Consider the following 22352-nt stretch of genomic DNA (forward strand, 5'->3'; position numbering starts at 1 on the left):
CATGGTAGGGAAAAAAATCTCTCTTTCCATCTTCCTCCTCCTATAAGGACACCTGTCCTGTAGGACAGGTGGATCAGGATGGGGTGGATCAGGGCGCCACCCTTTAGGATCTCCTCTAACCTTAATCACCTCCACAAAGGACCTGTCTCCAAATACAGTCACTCTGGGGTTTGGGACTTCAATGTATGAAACTTGAGGGCGCACAATTCAGTCCACAACACACATACTTCCGTGCGGCTGCTAGTCAGAGGGACAGAGACTTCCGGTGGGGCCTGTATGGGCTACAAGGCTCAGGAGGTGATGGCTTTCAACCTGCTTTTGAGGGCTGGCTGATGGAGAAGGCAGGTATGACTCAGAGCAATAACAGAAAAAACAAAAAAACAACTTCAACATGCTTTTTTTTTTTTTTTAACTAATGGGGGGAAATAAGTAAATGAGGGCTTGACAGGAAGCCCTGTGGCCATTTGGGTAGGAGAGTCTCTTCAATGTGCCAGACCAACCTGGGCTATACGAAATATGTGGCTTCATTGGGCCCTGGCGGTAAATGCCAGGAGCACCCCACGGGTATTCTAACAACCCCCGATCCTCCACCCCCACATTTCCATCTTCGCTCTGGGTGGGTGGCACAGCTCAAGGCTGAGAACCACTGAATTAGACACTCCCCTGAGGCTCCTTTTAGCTTCACAGTCGCATAGCTTCATAAAATTATATCTCCTGATCACGGGAACACAGCCTAAAATAGTACGCAATCTACAGTGTTAGACTGTCCTCAAGTGTCAGCCGTTGGCTCCAGATTCACAGCTAAAGATCTCAATGTTGGAATCGTCCAGGGCTCAGGCCTTGGGCCTCTTCTGTCTGCATCCATTCCCTTGGGCTTAACACCCAGCCTCATGGTTTTAAATACCATCCATACGCTGAACATTTCCAAATTTACATTCCCGCTAAGACCTTCCTCCTGAACACCAGACACATATCCCACCACCTACAAAACAGGTCCACCTACACTGAGCAGCATTAACATGTCCACATTTCCCTACACCTGCTCCACTCACAGCCTCCCTATATCTCAGCTGAGGAGACTGCAGGTCTTCCCTTGTGCCAGCCACAATCCTTGGCACCCTCTTCCAAGCCATACCCCCCTCCAGTCCATTGGCACATCCTGTTGGCCCCACCTTCAGAATATAGCCCACCAGACCACTTCTCACCACCACCAATGCTACTTTCCATTACCTTCTGCCTGGACAGTAAGAACAGCTTCCCAACGCAGAGAGAGAGAGAAAAAACAAACACTTATTACAAAAAAGAAACTTCAGAATTCCCATTGGTTTAATTTGCTTTTAAGTCTTGATAATTTATTTGAAATTTCCAAGCAAGAATATTATTTTTTTAAATTGAGAAACCATGCAGAGATCACTGTTAGAGGTGAGGGATATCCCAATTACCCTGACTTGATCATTACACATTGTAGACAGGTATCAAAATCTCACATGTACCCCCAAGACAGATAACAACTATGATATATCAATTTAAAAATAAAAAGAAAAGAAATGGTGCTTTCAAAACTAGGATGGGGCTGAATGCCGTGGCTCACACTTACTATCTCAGCATTTTGGGAGGCCAAGGCGGGAGAATTGCTTGAGGCCAGGAGTTTGAGACCAGCCTGGGCAACACAGTAAGACCCCATCTCTACAAAAACTTAGCCTAGCGTCATGATGCGCACCCACGGTCCCAGCTACTCAGGAGGCTGGGGCAGGAGAATCACTTGAGCCCAAGAGGGAAAGGCTACAGTGAGCCGAAATTGTACCACTGCAGCCTGGGTGACAGAGTGAGACCTTGCAGAAAGAAAAGAAAAAAAAAATAAGATGGGCTATCATCTTTCTAATACCTAAGAGGACCTAATATATCCTATACATAGTATTTAGTATTTCACCCACAGCTGGCTTTTGTGTGCTTCCTGATTCCATGTAAATATTTCTTCTTGGTACAATATATACATCTAGAAAGGTAAATAAAGCATAGCCCAGAGTTTTTTGTTTGTCTGTTTGTTTGGGAGGCTCTGAAGCCTTATTCCTTGTATCTATCCTTCAGGGTAATAAGGGGTGGATTATAATCGCAGTTTTCCAGTCCTGGGAGAACACAAACACAATGAGGTTATTTGTGTGTGGCCCATCTTGAGTTCACAGGACCTTTATACTTAAATATCCCCCTTTCCTTCTCCTGTATTCTTTTATGATTCTTCATATCTTGCATGATTTATTGGGCACTCAATATATGCCAGGCACTCTGCTAAACAATTCACTCACTCAGCAAATACTTATTGAATTTACCGAGTGCCCAGAGGTGTCTGAATAACAACCCTGGATACAATAACTCACTATTCGGAAGAAAAAAATAAGTAAAATACACAGTGTGTGGGTGGTGAGAGGAACTGTGGAGAAAAATCAAGCAGGAAAGGGGGACGGGAAGTTTTGGAGTGGGGGTCAGGGGGTTGAACTCCTAGGGAAGATGGTCAAGGGATACCTCACTGAGGTGGCTCAGGGGAGGGGCAACCAGCCCATGTCCACATGTTGCTTAATCTTCATAGGTTACAGATGGAGTAATGTTCTATCATCTTATAGATGATAAAGGTCACAGAATTAAGAACTGGAGGGTCTGAGATTTTCAACCCAGGTCTGTAGGACTCCAAACACCTCATTCTTAATTACCCTCCACCTGTACTGCTTTCAGATTTATCAAAACTGAAGACTGAATTCTACTGTGCAAGAATTTCTATTGATCAACACGAAGGTAGATACTGCAGAGACAAAAAACATTTTATACAGAAAGGTCAAATTCTGAAATAGCTCCCCATTAGATATATTGGGAGAGAAATTCAAAGAGGTAACCCAATCTTCTTAACCTGACATTCAACAAGAATGGTAATTCTAGAGCTTACACTTTGAGACATTAAATCGGCTCAGCTCTAGGCATCCAATTGACTATGGATAGACTTTAATTTAGCCCAAATCCAACAAATGTGGAAGGCATCCCAGCTGCCCCTTTAACACATGCAAATGAACATGACACACTGGCTGGAACTAAAATTAAACCCACCTAAAATGCATCCCACACTGTGGGATGAATATTCAAACATCTGTTTGGACAAACTCATATTTCAAAAACTTTGAAAAAAAATATACGTACATATAGTTTTGGGGACTTTGTAGGGACTTGCAAGGGAGGCAGATGAGAAAGCCAGCCCACATGCTGATGAGCCATGAGAAAGAACACCATTCTTCTCTCAGCTCACAGGATAAGTTAAGTATGTAAAGATAAAATCTTGTGGGAAAACTAGCTCTTAACCCACATGGTGAAAAGAAATTCAGACCATCTCATGGAGATGTCATGCCAAGCAGTCAACTGAAGTCATCAGGGAAGATTTCTGCACTAGATTCTGCTAGACTTTATTCCCCTGAGTTTAGGCCAAGCCCTTCTTAAAAGCTACACGGACCCTTTCTGGTCTTAGGTCAGTAGCTCTTAATCACTGGGCAAGTTATCAACATTCCGGGCACCTCCGTTTCCTCTCTGTGTATGAAGATAAGCTTCAAGCCTATCTTAAAGGGTTGTGTGGATTACGTGGGTGGGGGCCGGAGAAGCACCTGGCATGGGCTGCTTGGCCTGGTTAGCCTGGGGATGGGCTGGCGGTGGGGAAGTACACACCTGGGACCCTCTGGAAAAAGTGAAGGACCCTGTCCCCAGAAACGCACCGACATATACACTTGTGATCTTGCACACAGCTTGGGCCTCAACACTTTCACAACATCCCAAAGCCCATGCATGGCTCCCTGGAGGTCCTTGGACCCCAGGTTGTCACCCCTTATTTTAGATACAGTACTAAACAGTTAGTCAAGCTGACTTTAACCAGGACAGCATAAGGACTGAGTAGAGCTGGCTTTAGAAAAGAAATTAATGGATGACAGGAAACATTAATCAAAGACAATCTTTTGGAGTGGAGTTAGGAAAATGATGAGATTCTTACTATTATATAAGATATGTATGTTTACATATACTCATATGTATCAGATATTAACACACAAACACACACACACACTTTTCCATGGCCCTAAAAAAACTGTAAAGCTACATATTTCTTAAATGTGAGCTGGAATAGGTGAACAGAGCTGACTAGAACCCAAAGAAAGCTGTTAAGAAAGGAAGCTCCTGGCAGTTAACTGGCACCTACACTGTCCATTAGGTCCTTGAGAGTAAGAGAGAAAAATCTTCTTTCACTGTATGCAGTGTGTGTGAATGTAGTTTCACTGGCCATTTGTCTCTCTCCAGCTCTCCCTCCCCCATCAATCCCTGAAACTCCAGCCCGTGAAATTAGACACTTGCTGGCTCTCTGGGAGCCCCATGCTTTCCTGGCAGGGCTTCTGCACTTCCTTCTTCCTGGGTGTCCCCACCCAATTCACCGCTCTTGGGACCTGTCCTGACCCTCCCACCCTCCTGAGTGCCTCAAAAGTATTCATGCAAAGTAGACTGCCCAACCCACGGAGCTACACGACCTCACTTCCTGGTGCACCTGCCACCCCTAGCAGCTGGAATGGGACCAGATTTTTCTGGGTGAAATGCTAGGATCCGAGCACAGAGTCTGACATATGGTAGATGTGTAATCTATATTCCATTCACTGATGAATGAATGACTCTAACTTAGCAGGAAGATATACCAAGCACCCAGGAAAACAGCTGCCTTCAAAATGCAGCTCCTTATTTTTTTAATAATCTGAAACAAGACTAATTCACTGAGAATTCCAATGTGAAAGACCTCCCAATCAAGGTTCTTATCAGCAAACTTACAGGTATGGGATAACAATGAGGGTTATGCATATCACTTTCCTGATAAGTGGTGACAAATCTTTTTAAAATGCCTACCAACCTCCTGAGCTGAGCTTCATAGACCCCAAAGTACCCTCCACTCTCAAGATCTTTGAAGAATAAAAAGGGGTGGGCAAGGTGGAGCATGCCTGTAATCCCAGCACTTTGGGAGGCCGAGGCGGGCGGATCACTTGAGGTCTGGAGTTCGAGACCAGCCTGGCCAACATGGTGAAATCCCATCTCTACTAAAAATACAAAAATTAGTCAGGTGTGGTGGCAGGCAGCTGTAGTTCCAGATACTCGGGAGGCTGAGCCACAAATTGCTTGAACCTGGGAAGTAGAGGAGTAGAGGTTGCAGTGAGCCAAGATCACATCACTATATTCCAGCCTAGGCAACAGAGCAAGACTCAGTCTCCAAAAAAAAAAAAAAAAGAAAAAGAAGGAGGTCAGGAGAGCAGTGGTTCATGTTTGTGATTCCAGCACTTTGGGAGGCTAAGGCGGGAGGATCACTTAAGGCCAGGAGTTCAAAACCAGCCTGAGCAAATGGAGAGACTTCACCTCTACCAAAAAATAAAAATAAAAAATTTTAAATAAATATTATCTGGATGTAGTGGTGAATGCCTGTAGTCCTAGCTACTCAGGAGGCTGAGATGGGAGGATTGCTTGAGCCCAAGAGTTTGAGGTTACAGTGAGCTATGATCGCACCACTGCATTCCAACCTGGGTGATAGAGGGAGACCCTATCTCTAAAAATAGAAAGAAAGATGTGGACAAGAGCCTTTCCTTTAGTACAGGGTGCGGAGATGTGGCACCTGTCCCTCCTGTGTTTCTGCTCAATTTAACATCTATTGTGCTGGGTAGTTCATTTCTCCTTTCTAATCTTTCGAACATTTCCAATATAAGCTGTCACAATAAGCAGGAATTTAGATTTTCTTCCTCCAAGGTTGGGAACAATGACAAATTTTGCATTCTTGTGAATGGATCATAAAAATAACAAGTGATCACTAAATATAAAGCCAGTCACACAACTCTCTTTCTGACTTCCATGCTCTGGCCAGAAACCCACAGCCTCTGCACACTGCCACAGGGCACCTAAAGACTAGAGCTGAATCTAGAACCATCCTTCCACTGCCTATGGGTGAAGTTCCATTGCCATATACCTCAGGATTTTTCCTAGTTTTACAACACACATTCAATTTCCCAGAGTAATGGAGAAGTTCTAGTGTCACAGGTGAAAGCGATGTACTGGTTTGTGTGAAAGCAAATGAAGCTGCAGCAGGTGCTTAGTGGGGTACTTACTGGTCATGCCGGGTGTCAGGGATGGCTCTGTCCATTCGAAGCTTATCACTCTCCACCTGGTTGAACTTGTTGCGGGCGTAAGGGTCCTGCCCGGAGCGGACCATCGTCCCTCCAACATAAGCTTCCTGGTTAAAGTCTGGCCACCGTACTTTCCCTAAAAAGAGCAGAACAGAGGGTAGGGATGAGGGAAAATGTGACCAAGTGCTCATCACAGAGACTGCAGTAAGTGTTAACTCCAGAAATCACATCCATGGCTTCTTTATATAGTGGCCATTTTAAACAACAAACTAGCTGAAAACAGCACAAGCAAGCATCATCCTGTCTACAACCCAGAGAACAGGAAACTGCAGGTTTGCCATTTACAGCATGAAAGTTAAAGGCCTGGTGTACAGGCATCTGTCCAGTGAACAAAGTATGATCAAAGTACCCGTAACTGTGGCATCATTCATGTTTTCTATAAAAGGAGATGTTCTCAGCTTGTCCCACCTTTCCAGGGATTATAATGTTGACATTATCTCAGGTAGGGTGAAGAAGATCATGTATAAACTGCACATAAGGTATTCCATCATGTAACATCAGGTAACACAAAAATAAATGTTTATACAAAAAATAACCCCTAAAGAACAGGATATCAAAATACCCTTTGGTGAGACCTTGTCAAGGGGTCCTTTTTGCAGCTGTTAGTATGCCTGACCCCATGGGGAGAAAGTGAAGGATGTGGCTCTCAGAGGTGTCCTCATATGCACAGCAGGGGCCTGGCCATTCCTAACACACACATCATACCTGTTCTCTTCCTGGAAGAAAGGAAGCCAAGGCAGCCTGCCTGTCCCCTGGCATTGGCCTGAACCCTAGAATGCCAGGCACAAGGTTCTTCAAGAACACACCACTGCACTGAGGAGCTCTACCCTAGGGCAGAGGCAGTGTTGGCGACCAAGGAGCATTGAGAGGAGAGCACTGCTAGGCGAGTGAAGTCAGGATGAGCCCAGGTGTAATAAAGGCAGAGCCAGAGAAATGCACAAAGGCAGGACGCTCAAACAGCAGAAGACAGGTGGAAGGAGAGGCAGACTTGAAGCAAGGAGAACATTTATGATTCTGTGTCAACCTGGGTTTCAATCAAGCACCATTCGCCATTTGCCACCTATATGATCTTGGATACGCTATTCATTGTTTGAAATTAAGTTTCCTACAAAATAAGTAAATAGAATAACAAAAGGTTCTTCACGAGGACTTAATGGCCTACAATGTTCCACTTCATAGATATGACAAACTAAAAAATAATAATAAACACCACCAACAACCCTGCTCACATGAAACTCATACAATTTCCAGTGGTTGGAACTGCCATGAAGAAACATAAGGCTGTTATGGGGGCAGGGAGTACAGGGTTCCTGTTCTTTATGGGGTGGTCTGGTAAGGCCTAGCAAGATGATTTTGAGCAGATAACTGAACAAAGGCAGGGTGTGGGCATGCAACTCTCCGGGAGAATAGGGCACCGCAGTGCAAAGGTCCTAGTGTCGACATGAGCATGCCCATTCAGGAACCAGCCAGGAGGCCAGTGTGACTAAGGAGCAAGCAAGAGCCTGGCCGTCAGAGCCAAGGTTGGAGAGGGGAAGGCAGGGCTGCCGGCAGCTACATGAAACAGGGCAGCAAGGGGGAGACAGCTCTTTTGCAGCGTGTCAACCCTTGGGTCGTGCAGTTGACCTTGAAAACACGGTATGATAATAGCATGTGTACCTCCATATCTACTTTCCCAACAGAAATCCTTCATTACACAATTGAAGGGCCATTGTGTTCCTTTCTCTATTTCAGAGATGAGGAAACTGAGAATCAGTTACATGTAATTTGTTCAAGACAGAAGAGTAAATTTTCTATCTAAAAGCTCATCTGCTTCTTGTTGCAATGGTCCTGCGAGGTCAGAACCCCCATCTCATCACAGCTGGTTGCCGTGGAAATGATGCTTGGGGGGGGTCACAGAAGTCTGGCCTCTCAAATCAAAAATCAGTTCCAAAACCCACGAGCCTGGCTACAGCGATGATACCACGGCCCCAGTAACAGCTGCCTGTGGGAGCCGGCCAAGGTGTCAGCATCTTCTTATGCCGCAAATAAAACGTTTCCAAAACATGTTACTGGAAACATGTTTTCCGTGCAAAGACCATCCTAAAAATACTTACTGATCCTCCACTCTCTCCTCATCTTCCTGCCTTCACCCTCATATATTTTCAAGGATGAGAAGAAAAATAACACCTACCTGCACTCAAGAGCGAGCAGCTTCTACTCCTCACCAGTGAGTTTATCCTTTCACGGACTAATACAAAAGAGGCTTTGAAGCTTTTGTTAAAATCTAAACCAGCAGCACCTATGGCAGAATTCCAATGAGCTGGTTCTAACAAACGTATTTAATGTCCTGAATACCCTGCACCACGGAACTTTGAACTATGGAATAAAGAACCATGACGGAGTCCCATGCACAGCCAGAGAAGAGACCACCACCCGAGAGAGGTTTCATCCTACCATGTAACTCTGCTTACAGCCTACTTGCTTCTCACCGGCGTGCTGGGGACAGCAAAGTCTGAGGACTGGTTGGTGTGGGCCTGTGCGCAAGGAGAGCAGTGGCCATGGGATAAGGCCTCTGCACAGCTCTAGAAGCTTCAATCCCATTTCCACCCATACATCTCTTTGTGCTCTCACACCCCCACAGCCCTTCTGGAATAAGACCATCACAGCACAGGGTTTGCAAGATGTCTAATGCCAGTCATTCACAGGGTGGCTCAGACCCTGGCCTGCGGTGCATACTAGGTGACTCCACATGAGGTGTCATGCTAGATCCTGTAGGGAGAATCAGCACACACAGGCCCGTGACCCATGCTGTGGACTTCATGTTCTAGGAGGTAGAGGGAGACAGACAAGAATCAAACGACTGTACTAGGCCGGGCGCACCGGCTCACGCCTGTAATCCCAGCACTTTGGGGAGGCCGAGGCAGGTGGATCACGAGGCCAGGCGTTCGAGACCAGCCTGGCCAACATGGTGAAACCCCATCTCTACTAAAAATACAAAAAATTAGCCAGACGTGGTGGCAGGCGCCTGTAATCCCAGCTACTCAGGAGGCTGAGGCAGGAGAATCGTTTGAACCTGGGAGGCGGAGGTTGCAGTGAGCCGAGATTGCACCACTGCACTCCAGCCTGGGCGACAGTGCAAGACTCCATCTCAAAAAAAAAAAAAAAGAAAAAAAAGAATTAAATGACCATACTAATAAATGTATCAATAAAAACTGAGCTAAGTGCTCTGAGGGTGAAAAATGAAGCAAATAATGGAGGAATCTTATCTAGACTGGGAAACCAGGGGCGGCTTCCCTGCAGAAAGAATATTTGAACTGAGATTTGAATCATGAGTAAAAATGAACTTGGAGAAGCCCTTGAAACTTCACAAAAATATCATCTTTCTTCAGCACCCAAAGACTACATGAGCCTACTGAGCGGTACCCTGCCCTGCCGCCTCCTTTGACACAGGAGCGTCTTCAACAGGACCCTGGTGTGGGCCCTGCCTTGTCTTGTGGCAATCTCCCTGAGACACACAGCTGTTTTACTAGAGACAGACTATCAACAGTATTTCTTTCATAAAAACTTAGCAGTACTGGAATACTACAGGGGCTTTCAAGTTTGCTTGACAATGACACACTTTTAACACTGTGACCCAGGTGTCACAATGCAAACATACACACCCAACTGATACAAAAGTCTCACAATACCAAACTTACCCTCACTATATGCGAGGAACAGATCTATTCTATTTTTGTTTTAGGTATCTCTCGAAACTGGCTTCACCACCTAATGATGGGTCACAACCCATAATTTGGAAAACGCTAAGCTAAAGAACCATTACTAAAATTGGTTATTTCTGTACTATATAGAATTGCTAGGTTTGAAGCTACCCCCAGAGGCAAAGGCAGGAAAATCCATGGAGAACAAGGTTTGCAGAGGGCACACGCGTCCCAGCCCAACCCCACGCAGACAGGGACATGGCGAGAGGTACACAGAGTAGGGTATGAGTCAGAGGTTAGAGAGAAACAGCCACAAAACAACCAACAAAACGTCTGAATATATTGCCTTCCTAAAAATATGACATGACATCCATACATCATCTTGTGCTTTTATCATCTTTTTAAAAATCTTTAAAAATAGTTCTGGAAATTAAAAAGCTTTAGAAAATAAAAATATATGAGAATCTCGGGAAAGTGGACTTGGCTAAGCAGAAGCAGCTGACGGAAAATACTTCAAAGATATAACATTTTACATGAGGAGGCAGAAACTAGCTTCATCACCAAAGATGACAGGAAAATAAAACATACATTTAAATAACATGAGAAAGGTATTTAAATAACATGAGAAAAGAAAGAGAGCATTATCCTAAAAAGGGCTGCGAAAAGTTTGCTTATTAAATAAGGTTATGAAAATATTTTTGAGGAAATTTCTTTCCAGAAGATAGACTTCTCTTAGATGTGGTCTTTGAAACCAAAGAAGGAATTGTTTGACCTTACCAGCCTTGAAACCCCTGATTCAGTAAAAATGAGAAGCTTACAGCGGATTATTCCGCAGACAGAACAAGTCACCTGTCTGTGACCCCATGCCGACCTACCTGGGCTGAAAAGAGGTCTGCGCTAGTCCCAGTCAAACCCTCAGGTGGTCCCACAGACTGCCCTGCTCCACACATGCATGGCCATGTCCTCTGAGAAGCACTGGGCCCACAAGGGTCTCACTCTCCTGGGCTGCTGGTCCTGCCCCTGCCACTCCTCGTACTCTCCTGGGCTGCTGGTCCTGCCCCTGCCACTCCTCGTACTCTCCTGGGCTGCTGGTCCTGCCCCTGCCACTCCTCGTACGCTCCTGGGCTGCTGGTCCTGCCCCTGCCACTCCTCCTACTCTCCTGGGCTGCTGGTCCTGCCCCTGCCACTCCTTGTACTCTCCTGGGCTGCTGGTCCTGCCCCTGCCACTCCTTGTACTCTCCTGGGCTGCTGTCCTGCACACACCACTCCTCGTATTCTCCTGGGCTGCTGTCCTGCCCGCGCCACTCCTCGTATTGCTCCAGGCTCCCCTTCCTACCCAGGTGAAGATGGAGCTCCTCACCTCACAGACTCAGCCTCGCCCGCAGCACCTCAGCATCCCACATGCGCAGTCCACAAGCACCTGTTAAGGGCTTTACTACTGAGGGTCTCGTCCTGGGTCGAAGGTACCGGAGGCCGACCGTGAAAAGGAATCCAATCCTGCGCGTGACCGGGAGGAACGCAGCTTCGTGTTAGTTCTTACACATCTCATCGCTGCGTGCCGATACAGCCGCATATGAGACGTGCTGTGGTCTTGCGCCGGACGCTTACTCCTACGCCTCTTTCGCTCGTTTGCAGGCATTTTTTAAATGTGTTCCACCGCAAAGCCTGTCAGCCCTCCCGAGCCTGCCTGCCCCATCAGTCAGATCGCTGGCTGGAGCACGGGGGAACAGAGGGTGCAGAGCTGGCCAACAGGGGTCCAGGCCAATGCTGTGTCACCGATAAGGATTCAAGGACTTGAGCAGAGGAGCAGCCGAACACACACACGCACGCATGTACGCACGCATGCACACACACACACAGAGCACAAAATCCAAGCATGAGGGTGAGCCTGGCTCACTGACTCCCTCTGACACTCTGGTTTGTATAAAATGGAAATAATATTCCACTTCTGGGGTTGTTATAACAACTAAATGAGATGATCACAGCAAAAGTCCTACACTACTAACTATAAAATTAACTGATATTTACAGGCAGAAATGACCGAACACAAACAGAATGTCCCTGCCTCTCTGATGTAACCCCCTATGCCCTCACCCAGAAAGGGCTGCTGGGAACCACCCAGCCACCAGGCCCTCTGTGACACCCATGAGGGGTGTCCCACTCTGCAACTGACCCCGGGGGGGGGGCGAGCAGGAAGCATAGAGGGAATCCCTGCTTTCTTTATGGGGTTCCTGTGGGCACTGCCCAGGCGAGCAGGGGTACAGACCTGCGGATGCACTGAATTCATGCCCTGCTGTTACCCACGAGTACCTCCCGCCCTCCCCATAGCGCTGTGAGAAGTGAGAAGGCGGGGCCAGTGGATGATTTCACCTACGTCTACACTTGTATCCTTTCATTTCCATCTGCTGCTCCCAAGAAACACCTGGAAATAACAACTCAATGTCATTCTCTGCTTGTTTCAGGCAGGGGGAGATGTAAGACAGGTCCCATGTCAGGTGGAGTGTGGAGGAAGAGAGGCTTGCTCTGAAGCCAGGGGTGTTAGTGCTTGAAAGAGGAATACTCCAGACACAGCCCACTACAAAATGGAAGTGCCAGGGGCCTACTCTAAGAGAAAATTAGTTTTACTATCAGCCATATCATGATCAGTTAGGTCCCTAGGTTTTCCACTTAAGCTGTTTTTCACATTCCTTGGCGGTACTGGGTCTGAGAAACCCAGTTCTCAGGACTGTGCAGAGAAGCACCAGCCCTCTGCCCCTCACCTGTGCATGCCACAGGCACCTTCCTTTGCCATTTTCTCCTGCTCTCTGCATCACCCAGAGGGCTACTGAGGGCCACAAAGCCTCTGGGGGCTCCCACTCAGATGCGGAACTTCTCCTGCTCAGCGGGGATGGGGTGAGGAGAAGCGGGGCCTGCCTGCTGACAGCAGCTTGTGTGCTGGACGGGGCAAGAATGCAGAAGCCTGTGTCTCCAGGTGGAGCTGTACCTTCCCATCTCCTGTCGAGACCCACACACACCCTCTCTCAATCCTAGGGTTGGAAGAATACTAAAGGGACGTCTCACACTTGCTGTCCTGAGGAATGTATGGGTGACCTCATAAGACAGACATTTTATTTTGGGTCTTAATTTTGGAGAACAACAATCCACCACCCTCTATTTTCCCCAAGTTGATCAGAACAGCCCAGTACAGTGAAAATGCCAAGCCCAAGCAAACGTACGGAAATTAACAAACGCCTCACTGGAAAGACCCGCCATCCAAAAGTGAGGAGGAGATGGGATAGCTCCATAACCAAGCCAAGGTTCCAAGAAAGCTCCGGAGAAAGGGCACTTGGGCTGGGTCTTGAAGCGTGAGCAGGAGCCTGCCAGATGCAGGAGGCATGTAACAGAAGACACCCAGAGACAGAAGAGACCCAGTAGGGAGGGACAGCAGGCAGGAGGTGAGGGGGCCCTGTGCCCAGTGGCTGCAAATCCTCTAGCCTGGGCTGAAGTACTTGAACCTTACTCCCCACATTCTAGAGTGCACAGGATATTTGGAGCAAATGAGTGCTGATCCACTTTGCACTCCAGGAATGTGCCTCTGGCTGTGGAACGAAGGATGCTCAGACAGGAGACGAAAGTGAGGAGGCTGACGACCCCGGTGCAAGTATGTACAGCCTAGTGCACATCTGCCCCCTGCTCAGGAAGGCCCTGCCCCTATCTGAGGATTGTCCCCAGCCAAATGCCATGTCACCTCCAAGCCAGCCCAGCCCCTGCAAGCCCCAAACTCACGTCCAGGTCTCTGCTCACCTCCGGCTTGCGTGGCCAGTGGTGCCCCCCCAGCGCTCCCTCCTCCTCCAGGAGGAGCCACGGTGGAATCTGTGGCAGTGCGGGCACAGCACCTCTCAGGAAGGCTTCCATGCTTCCACTAACCCGGCTAATACTTCATTACTGTTTTGTCAGTCCCATCCGCAACCCCAGAAGGTGTACCTGGGAACTCTTACTAAAGCTGGTCTTCCCAGCCATGCCCGCACCGCTGATGCTGTGCATACTTACAGATAAGGCAGGGCCACTGCGATGTATGTGTCTACCCCTCCTGCCGGCTGAGCTGCCTCTCAATGTGGCTACCTCCTCCAGGAGCCCTCCCTGGGGTCCCCAGCTGCTGCCTCTCTGCACCCTCTCTCTTTTCTTTCTCCTCTCTCTGCAAGCCTCTTCCTGCCCCCTCACGCAGAGCTCTATCCCAACCACAGCTTTTCTAAAACCCTCTTGCCAGGGGGCCTTATAAGTGCTTCCACTCTTCTGTCTAATAACTTGAAATTCCACCAAGGCTAGAGCTCAAGTTTAACCACATCTAACTGCCACTGAACACAGCAACAAACACAGAGACAATGGTGTTTGTTCCTGCTCTGCTGGCACCTCAGTGACTCCCAAGTCACTCCCCAGAAATTATAGCCACCTCTCGGGTTCTGGCTGTGCCCTCCCTGTCTTGACCTTGGTCCGGACTTGGAGACACATTCACTGAAAGCCGTTTAAAATGAGTCCTGTCTCTCTCCACCTGACTCAGACTTCAATACCCTTCTAACCTTGTTTGCTGTACCCTTTTCAGTTTGGAGATCAAGTCTGGACAGAGAAGATGGAGGCCCAATGGGAACGGGCAGGCTCCACTTCTTCTCCCCGCAGAGCTGGGATGCTCTTCTTGCTCTCTGTCCTCCCCTCGTGTCCACAGACCTATGCTTGTCATCTTCAGCACTGACCCCTCCACATGCACTGGAATAGGCTGCCACAGCTCTCTCTGCTCCCCTCTATGGTGGATGGGGGCCCAGCCCGGAATTAAGCAGTGCACTTCAGTAATGAAAATGAACATCCTGCTAAGCCCTACAGGCGTTCCTGCAACTTGTTCTGACACTGTTCCCAGAGGCCTGTGGCACTGTGGGGAGAGTGTCCCTCCCCTCCTGGCCACCTCGCAGCTGCATCTGATGTCTGATGGCAAATGGAGGCCAGTCCATTTGAAGGGCTGGGCTAACCGCAAGAGGAAGGGAGATTCCTTGTCCATTACCTTTGGACTGATGGCCCTAAGGCCTTCCCTTCTTATCCCTGTAGCCATGAAAAACAATGTGTACAGTCAGAGAGGGGATGGGCCCAGGTTAATTCTTCTGCCTCTGGGAGAGAAGGGCCAGGATCCGGAGCAGACCTACGGTGGCCTGACAAGTCCTGGCTCTGGACCCCTGCAGGAGAAGGGGGCCCTAAGGCTGGTGTGGGAGGAGAACTTCCCACCACTTCTGTCTGCCGGTCCATTCTGCAGGACGCATCCCTGCCCACTGTCCTGACTAGCCACTACCCGGCCACTGCTCCCTGGGTTACACAGACTTCAGGCCCAGCAACTTTTTCTTTTTTCTCTTCCCCATCTTTGACTTAGTCGGCATGCCTCCCCACTGATACTCTTCATCACACCCGCTATCATTCAGGGCACAAGGTTTTGTGCTTTGCTACTTCCTTGGGTACAGAATTTCTTCTCCCTCCCGTAACCCATCTACCAGGCTCTGAGTTATAGCTACCTTTTCAGAATCTGTTTTTTCCTGGTTTAGTTTTGGGAACTTTTCTCCCCATCTTATCGAGGCTGGAGAGCAGGACAGTGTCCCTTGAGCAGAGAGTGGCTGGCGACGGTAACGGTCCATGGTGCCTGGGAGTGGAGGCTGAGCATAGGCACTGAGGCCCCGGGAAGGCTGCTCGGGGCCCCGCCAGCATCAGCTCTGTGGCTGACACTCTAGGACCTGGCTGCAGCCAGAGACACAGCCAGACAGCGCTCCTAAGTGCCACTCAGGACACCATTTCCATGGGACAGTTCATTCTGGGATCCTAATAACCAATCTTCAAGTGAACTTTTTGAAAAAGACGCTTTTGTCATCAGGGGACTACTTGCATTTGGATGACTTGTTCAAATAAATGTTGGTTTAAAATAATGCTACCTTTCCAAACAATGCCACTTCTTTCTTAAAATTTTTGTTTTTACTAAACCTTATATTTGAAAAAAAAAGATGACAGAAACCTATAAAACTGACCCTTCAAAGAATTAACATCACAAAGCACATGAAGACCCCAGCACACAGAGGCACAGGCACACCCCAGCACAGAGAGGCGCATGCAAACCCCAGCACACAGAGGCACAGGCACACCCCAGCACAGAGAGGCACATGCAAACCCCAGCACAGAGAGGCACAGGCAGACCCCAGCACACAGAGGCTCATGCACAGGCACATGCACAAATGTGGTCTTTAGAGGACTCTCAGTTGCGACTGTCCTTCAGCAGCAGATCAGGACATATGCTCTTGGGCAAAGAGCTGTCACCTACCACCCACAGGTGTACAAGGGGAGGGGAGGTATCTTCCTGGATGCAGGTCCCGTTGTGCAGGAAACTGAGAGTCTCAGTGGATTCAGGCTGCAGGAGGCTTCAGGATTCTACACAGGTATTCACTGCTGTACTGCAACTTTTCATTCAAATCCTCCCCAGGAAAGACAGCTTAAACAAATCTAAAGCTACCCCATGTAAAACAGAGAAACCGCTGGGAAAGCAGCCAAGGAAGGGAAACAGAATGTATTTAATATCAAAGGACAAGGCTCTCAGATTTATTTGGTTGATCTCAAATTGAATGTAATTTTACTGTGCTTAAAAGAAAAAAAAAATCCTAATATTCTTCCTCTAGAAGGTCATAATGCTACACCATGAAAGAAAAGACGAGGACAAGGCCAGGATTACAAACAAATAGATCCATTTCAATTACAAAGGCCCATAAATTATGTTTTATTATTTGTCACTGGATATCTGGTATCACAGGAAATTTTCTTCACCTGTGAGAAACCGTCTCTTGAAATAAGGAATCCCACACATCCATGATTAAGGACAAAAAAACCAGGAAATCCAAAGAAGTGATAAAAAGCTATTTAAAAGAAAACCTAAGAAAATATCAGATGTTATAGAGGAAATAGTTTTCATTTGTTTAAAATTATCTGTGCTATCAAAACAACTAAAAATATACCACAAAACAGTATCAAATTGATAAAGTGCAATAAATCTTCATGTATGAATCATCCTATATCTCTTCTTCAAATTTGAAATGAAAATTCTTCATTTTTCGTTATATGTTGTACTACCTAACCATAATAAATTTAGCCTATTGTACATGGTCTTGACCAATCTTCTTTTTCATCCTAAATATCAGTAATAATATCAAAGTGAATCTACTGCCCAGAATCCCAGCCAACAGATGAAAAAGACAGAAGGAGAGAAAGACAGCATCTGTTAACCAGTGACTACTTGGTCTGCTACTTCATACAAGACCTTGTCCACACCATACCATAACCATGTCAAATATGAGGGTTTCTGCTTTACAAGTTAGGAAACTAAGGCACAGAAGTTAAACTTATCCAACATATCACAGCTGTAAGATGATGGAACCACAACTCAAACCCAGGTCCTAATTATGCCCAGTCTGTGTTCCCTCCACTGCACCCGACAACTCACTTTTAAGTGGGGAAAATTGAAGCGAAACACCAAAAAGCAACCCTGCATGCCTGTGCAGTTCTCAGCTGCCCAGCCCCCTTTCAGGTGGCAGTGCCAGTCCTGTCTCCACCCTGGAGTGACTGAGTCTCTGACTTTGAGAGCAGGTGTTCCTGTCTCTGAAACGCTGGCATCACCTGTCGTTGGACTCAGAAGGAACTGTGGACATCATCTCTCCAGGTGTGAAAATCTTTCCATTACAGTCCCCAATGTCCAGCCACAGCTGAAGAGGTGCTGAGCATGGGGAGCCCCCCGTTTCAAAAGGCAGCTGTTTCACTGGACAGCGAGAACTGTTGGTGGGGGCTTCCTCAGATAAAAACAAACGCTGCTTCCTGAATGGGCACGGTGGCTCACGCCTATGATCCCAGCACTTTGGGAGGCCAAGGAATAGGGATCACTTGGGCTCAGGAGTTTGAGATCAGCCTGGGGAACATAGCGAGATGCTGTCTCTGCAAAAAATTTTAAAAATGCGTCTGGCATAGTGGCACATACCCGTAGTCCTAGCTATGTGGGAGGCTGAAGCAGGAGGACTGCTTAAGCCCAGGACTTTGAGGCTGCAGTGAGCTATGATTGCACTACTGCACTCCAGCCTGGGTTGGTGAGACCCTGTCTCAAAACAACAACAGAAACAAAAAAATGCTTCCCTCTAATTTCTGCTCAAATAAAAGAAACAGAAGTCTCAAATAAAAAGAGAAAAAAAGTCTTCAGCCTCTTTTATATGGTAGCCTTTCAAATATTCAGACATCACGATCCCACTTCCCCTTGGAAGCCCTTCTGTAAAAACATCCACAGTTACTGCACGTGTTCCTCATCGGACACTGCTTCCGCTTCCTCAAAATCTGAGTCACTGTCAGCCGGACTAACTTTAGTTTATCAGCATCCCTGAACACTCTGTGCTCTTAAGAGAACTAAACACTTCAGCTATGGGGTGGGAGCCCAGAGAACACTGGATGTCACGTGACTGCTTCTGGACACTGTATTTCGACTAATAAAGCTTAAGATAACTATCTTTAAACAGCTCCATTACATTTCTGGCTACTGATCTCAGCCGTTGGTCTCCACTTTCTTGCTTGTTGAAACAGGAGAAGGACAATGGAAGATTTTTTAATGTTGGCTAGAGGAAGAAAATAGGCCCCCTGTGGAAGACAAAATGGCAACTAATATTAAAAAATGCATGCATTGCCATTGACCCTGCAATTTCACTTTTAGGAATTCATTTCAAGAAATAATCATGGACTTAAACAAAGATTTACCTCTCAGGATACTGGCTGGAACCCCTCTTTATGTCCCACAACAAAAAATAAGTTCAATGAGCCGATGGCCGTCGAGATGTTGCTGCCATTAAAATGCTATAGGAGATGTTTATGGATGTGAAAAGGAGTTCCCGATATATCGCCCAAGCAGAGATGGCACACCACAGTGCTGTATTTGTAAAAATCTAGCTGTAAGCAGATGGTAGGGGACTGCCCACAGAAAAAGGCCCCGTTTCAGGAGAGAAGAGAGAGGACGGTGGCCCCCGATCAGGGAGTCAGAGCCCAGGAGGGGGCTCTGAAAGAGAGATGGGCGTGTGTGGAGAGACGTCTCAGCAAATCCCCCAAATCTACTGAAATGCTAGTCACCTTGTGGATGACCTGAATTTTCACAGAAATTCACGAAAAGATTGAACTTTGAATGTGGGATAAAACTCAGGACCAACAGGCAAACTCTGACCAACAGTCAGAGAGGCCAGATGCTTCAGGAGCATTTGGTCCCAGGAGCTAACTCCAAGAAACTGTGTGCAAGGCCTGAGGCTTCAAGTGCGTGGGTCTTGGCGCGTCCCATGCAGAGGAGACCCCTTCGTCTCAGCTATGGGGGCAGCACACCCACCTGGGTATACGCCCAGGGCAAGTATGGAGGAACACGCAGTGGGAGAGGAATGGTGGTTGTTTCTGGATGGTAGAATTATGTATGAATATAATTTTCTTATTTTTGCTTATCTGAATTTCTAAAATGTACAATACACACATTGCTTGCTTTTTAAAAGATGCTTCCCTAAAGACACTGACAGCCACTTATTTTCCTTATGACAACACTGTGCAGATCACTGGCCTCAGGCCTGGCTCATGAAGAACTAAGTAGACTTCACTCCCCACAAGTGTCACACGGTTCCACCTCACACGACATGTATCACAGTGCACATGGTTCACAGAAACACAGGAAGGGAATTCTGACCCACAACATGGGTGAACCTGGAGGAGTTACGCTAAGTGAACAAGCCAGAAATAAAGGACAAGTACTGTTAAGGCTGCACTCATATGAGGGACCCAGAGGAACCAAATTCATAGAAACAGGAATACCAGGGCCTGGGAGAGGCAGGAATGGGACATTGGTATTACATGGGTACAGTTTCCATTTTGCAAGATGAAAACAGCTCTAATTGATGGTGGTGATGACTGCACAACACTGTGAATGCGCTTAATGCCACGGACCTGTACGCTTAACAACGCTTAAAATGGCAACTTTAGTGTTATGCATCTTTTACCACAATTAAAAAGATAAATGCACAATGCCAGAACCCATTAAGTCACCTAGAAAAACAAAGGGTCGGGGAACACTTCTCTCTGATGCTGCAGCAATGCTGAACAAATAATACAAGTGGTTTATCTCATCTTTCTTCCGGCAGGTGGGAAGTAGAAAAGCTAAAACGTCTCTGTTAGGATCAGTGGCAATTCACACCCTGGATTTAAGTTCTCTTAACACATTTCATCATTCCCATTTCATTCATCTTTACGTGAACATTAGCAATTTCTGTTCTGAGAAATCCACTGTCTGGGGTAATTGAACCAACAGCACATCGGGGAGGGGTGGCTGTGATGAAGACACAGCCCAGGACCAGGACGGGGAGGGGCCTCAAGGAGAATCCAGACGGCCTTAGGACTCTCCTTTCTGAACTCTCTCCCTACCCTCGTCTCTCCTAAGCCTCAGCCCTTTACACAAGGTTACTAAGGAATACAAGAATGACACTAAGGTCTCATAAAGGCAAAGAGAAAATCTGCTCCAAAAGGCCACGTTGACCAAAGGGTGAGAGATCTCCAACAAGAACCTCATCAACAGCTGTCCTCAGAGGCAGACCTCAGCCTTCCAGCCCCTACAGCTGCCCCTGCTCCTCTTCCGGCCCCACTCCTCTACTGGCCCCTGCTCCTCTTCCGGCCCCCGCTCCTTTGCCAGTCCTTCTGCCAGCTGGCTGGCTGGTCAGATTCAGAGACAATTACAGGGAGAAACTTATTTTTCAATCCAGAAGTTTTTCCACACCAAGGGGAAAAAATGACGTTCTTCTCTATCAGATAGATTTCCAAAATACAAAATATTGACTAATATACATACTCTATTTGAAGACAATATTTTAAAAACCAACACTGAAAAAAAAAATTCAGTGGTTCCAAGTAGAAAGCATGATGCTGAAATAGAAGCAAGGGTCACAGAGTTTATGGGCAAAAACTCATCCACAGTAGACCTGAAATGTGGTATGAGGGTGGGGGGAACTACAGAGATATATTTTTACAGCATGTAAAAGAAAATAAAATTGGTGATTCCAATCTGAGAATAGAGATTAAAGGGAAATGGTAAGACACAGTTAACAGAATCAAAGAGTTTTAGAGCAAGAATGTATCTAAATTTTACAGACAAGGAAAACAAAACTCAAATACTCCTTAACTTGTCTAAGGCCACAGGACTGGTGGCACAGCTGAGCCTAGAGCTCCCGGCCGTCATCCTTGTTCCGAACCCAGATCCCGTGCTCCCAGGTTATTGTTCTTGCCCCCATTCCATGACTTCCAGCTGGGACTGCCACTTGGGTGGTATACTTTATCCAAATTCCAGATTCTTCCCCAAAGTACGATGAACTGAGGCAAGAAATAGAGTTAAAACAATAATCTGGGTTTTTGTGACCACGGCAGCCCCAAGAGTGGTAGTCTCCAAAGTGGGGCCACACAAGACAATCTTCTGGGGCAAAGAAAGAAAATGACAGACATTGTCAAGTATTTTCCTCATCCTTTATAATAGCTTATTTTAAATACACTTTATGATACAAACAGGAGGCAGGGAAATACTGGGTAGGAGAGAGTGGTCCCTGGCGAGCGCCACACCCTCAAGCCTGGAACCGTAGGGCCCAAAGTGAGAACATGCATTTCTGTTTTCCTGCCCGAATGTTGCCTTTTCCAAAACCACCCCGGCCCGCCCCACCCTCCATCCTGTACCCATAAAAACCCCAGGCCCTACCAGCAAAGCAATAGAGAAGGAGAGAAGAAACAGCCGGATGTTGGAGAGAATCAGCTTGATTTCAGAGGGACAGCCTGACAGCGGGACTTTGGAGAAGAGTTTGGCCGGGGATAGCAGGACTCCAGGGGAAGACCATCTTCCCACTTAACCCCCTTTCTAGCTTCCCATCCCACTGAGAGCCACTTCCAGCGCTCAATAAAGTCCTCCACGTTCACCATCCTTCAATTTGTTTGCATAACTTGATTCTTCCTGGACACTGGATGAGAATTCAGGTACCAAGAGGGTGGATGCAAAAGGCTGTCACCCTGACCTTGCACTGAGCTAACACTTAAGTCATCTGTGGACAGCAAATCTAAGAGCACACTGTAACATATGCCCTCTAGGGCTCCAGGGGTCACAGGTAGCCCCACCCAGATGCTGCCGGGGGGCTGCACAGAGTTCTACTCCTGCCGATGCCCAAAAGCACTCACCCCAGCCCCTGCACCCACTCACCTGCATGCTGCTCCTCCCATGAGGGGCTGAGAGCTGTGGGCTGAGTCCTGTGAAGGGGTCAAGGGAACTACCCCATTTCATTTAGAATGTATCAATAAATCTGTATGGCAATATGCATGTAATTCCTAAGTAAGCATTTTAATACATATGTGTGTGGGAGGTGGT

The 22352-nt window shown here is 47.2% G+C and overlaps 1 protein-coding gene across 2 annotated transcripts in view; it reads right to left on the minus strand.

Annotated features, from left to right (window-relative positions):
* Positions 1–22352, minus strand: part of GALNT2 (polypeptide N-acetylgalactosaminyltransferase 2) — a 215361-nt gene that overhangs the window by 72760 nt on the left and 120249 nt on the right. For both annotated transcript variants that reach the window (XM_034948729.3, XM_057300480.2), the window contains exon 3: positions 6153–6306. In XM_034948729.3, the coding sequence (XP_034804620.1) occupies positions 6153–6306 (154 nt within the window). The remainder of the gene's footprint in view (positions 1–6152; positions 6307–22352) is intronic.

The sequence above is a fragment of the Pan paniscus genome, chromosome 1, assembly GCF_029289425.2.
Source record: "Pan paniscus chromosome 1, NHGRI_mPanPan1-v2.0_pri, whole genome shotgun sequence".
NCBI classification, from domain to species: Eukaryota; Metazoa; Chordata; class Mammalia; order Primates; family Hominidae; genus Pan; species Pan paniscus.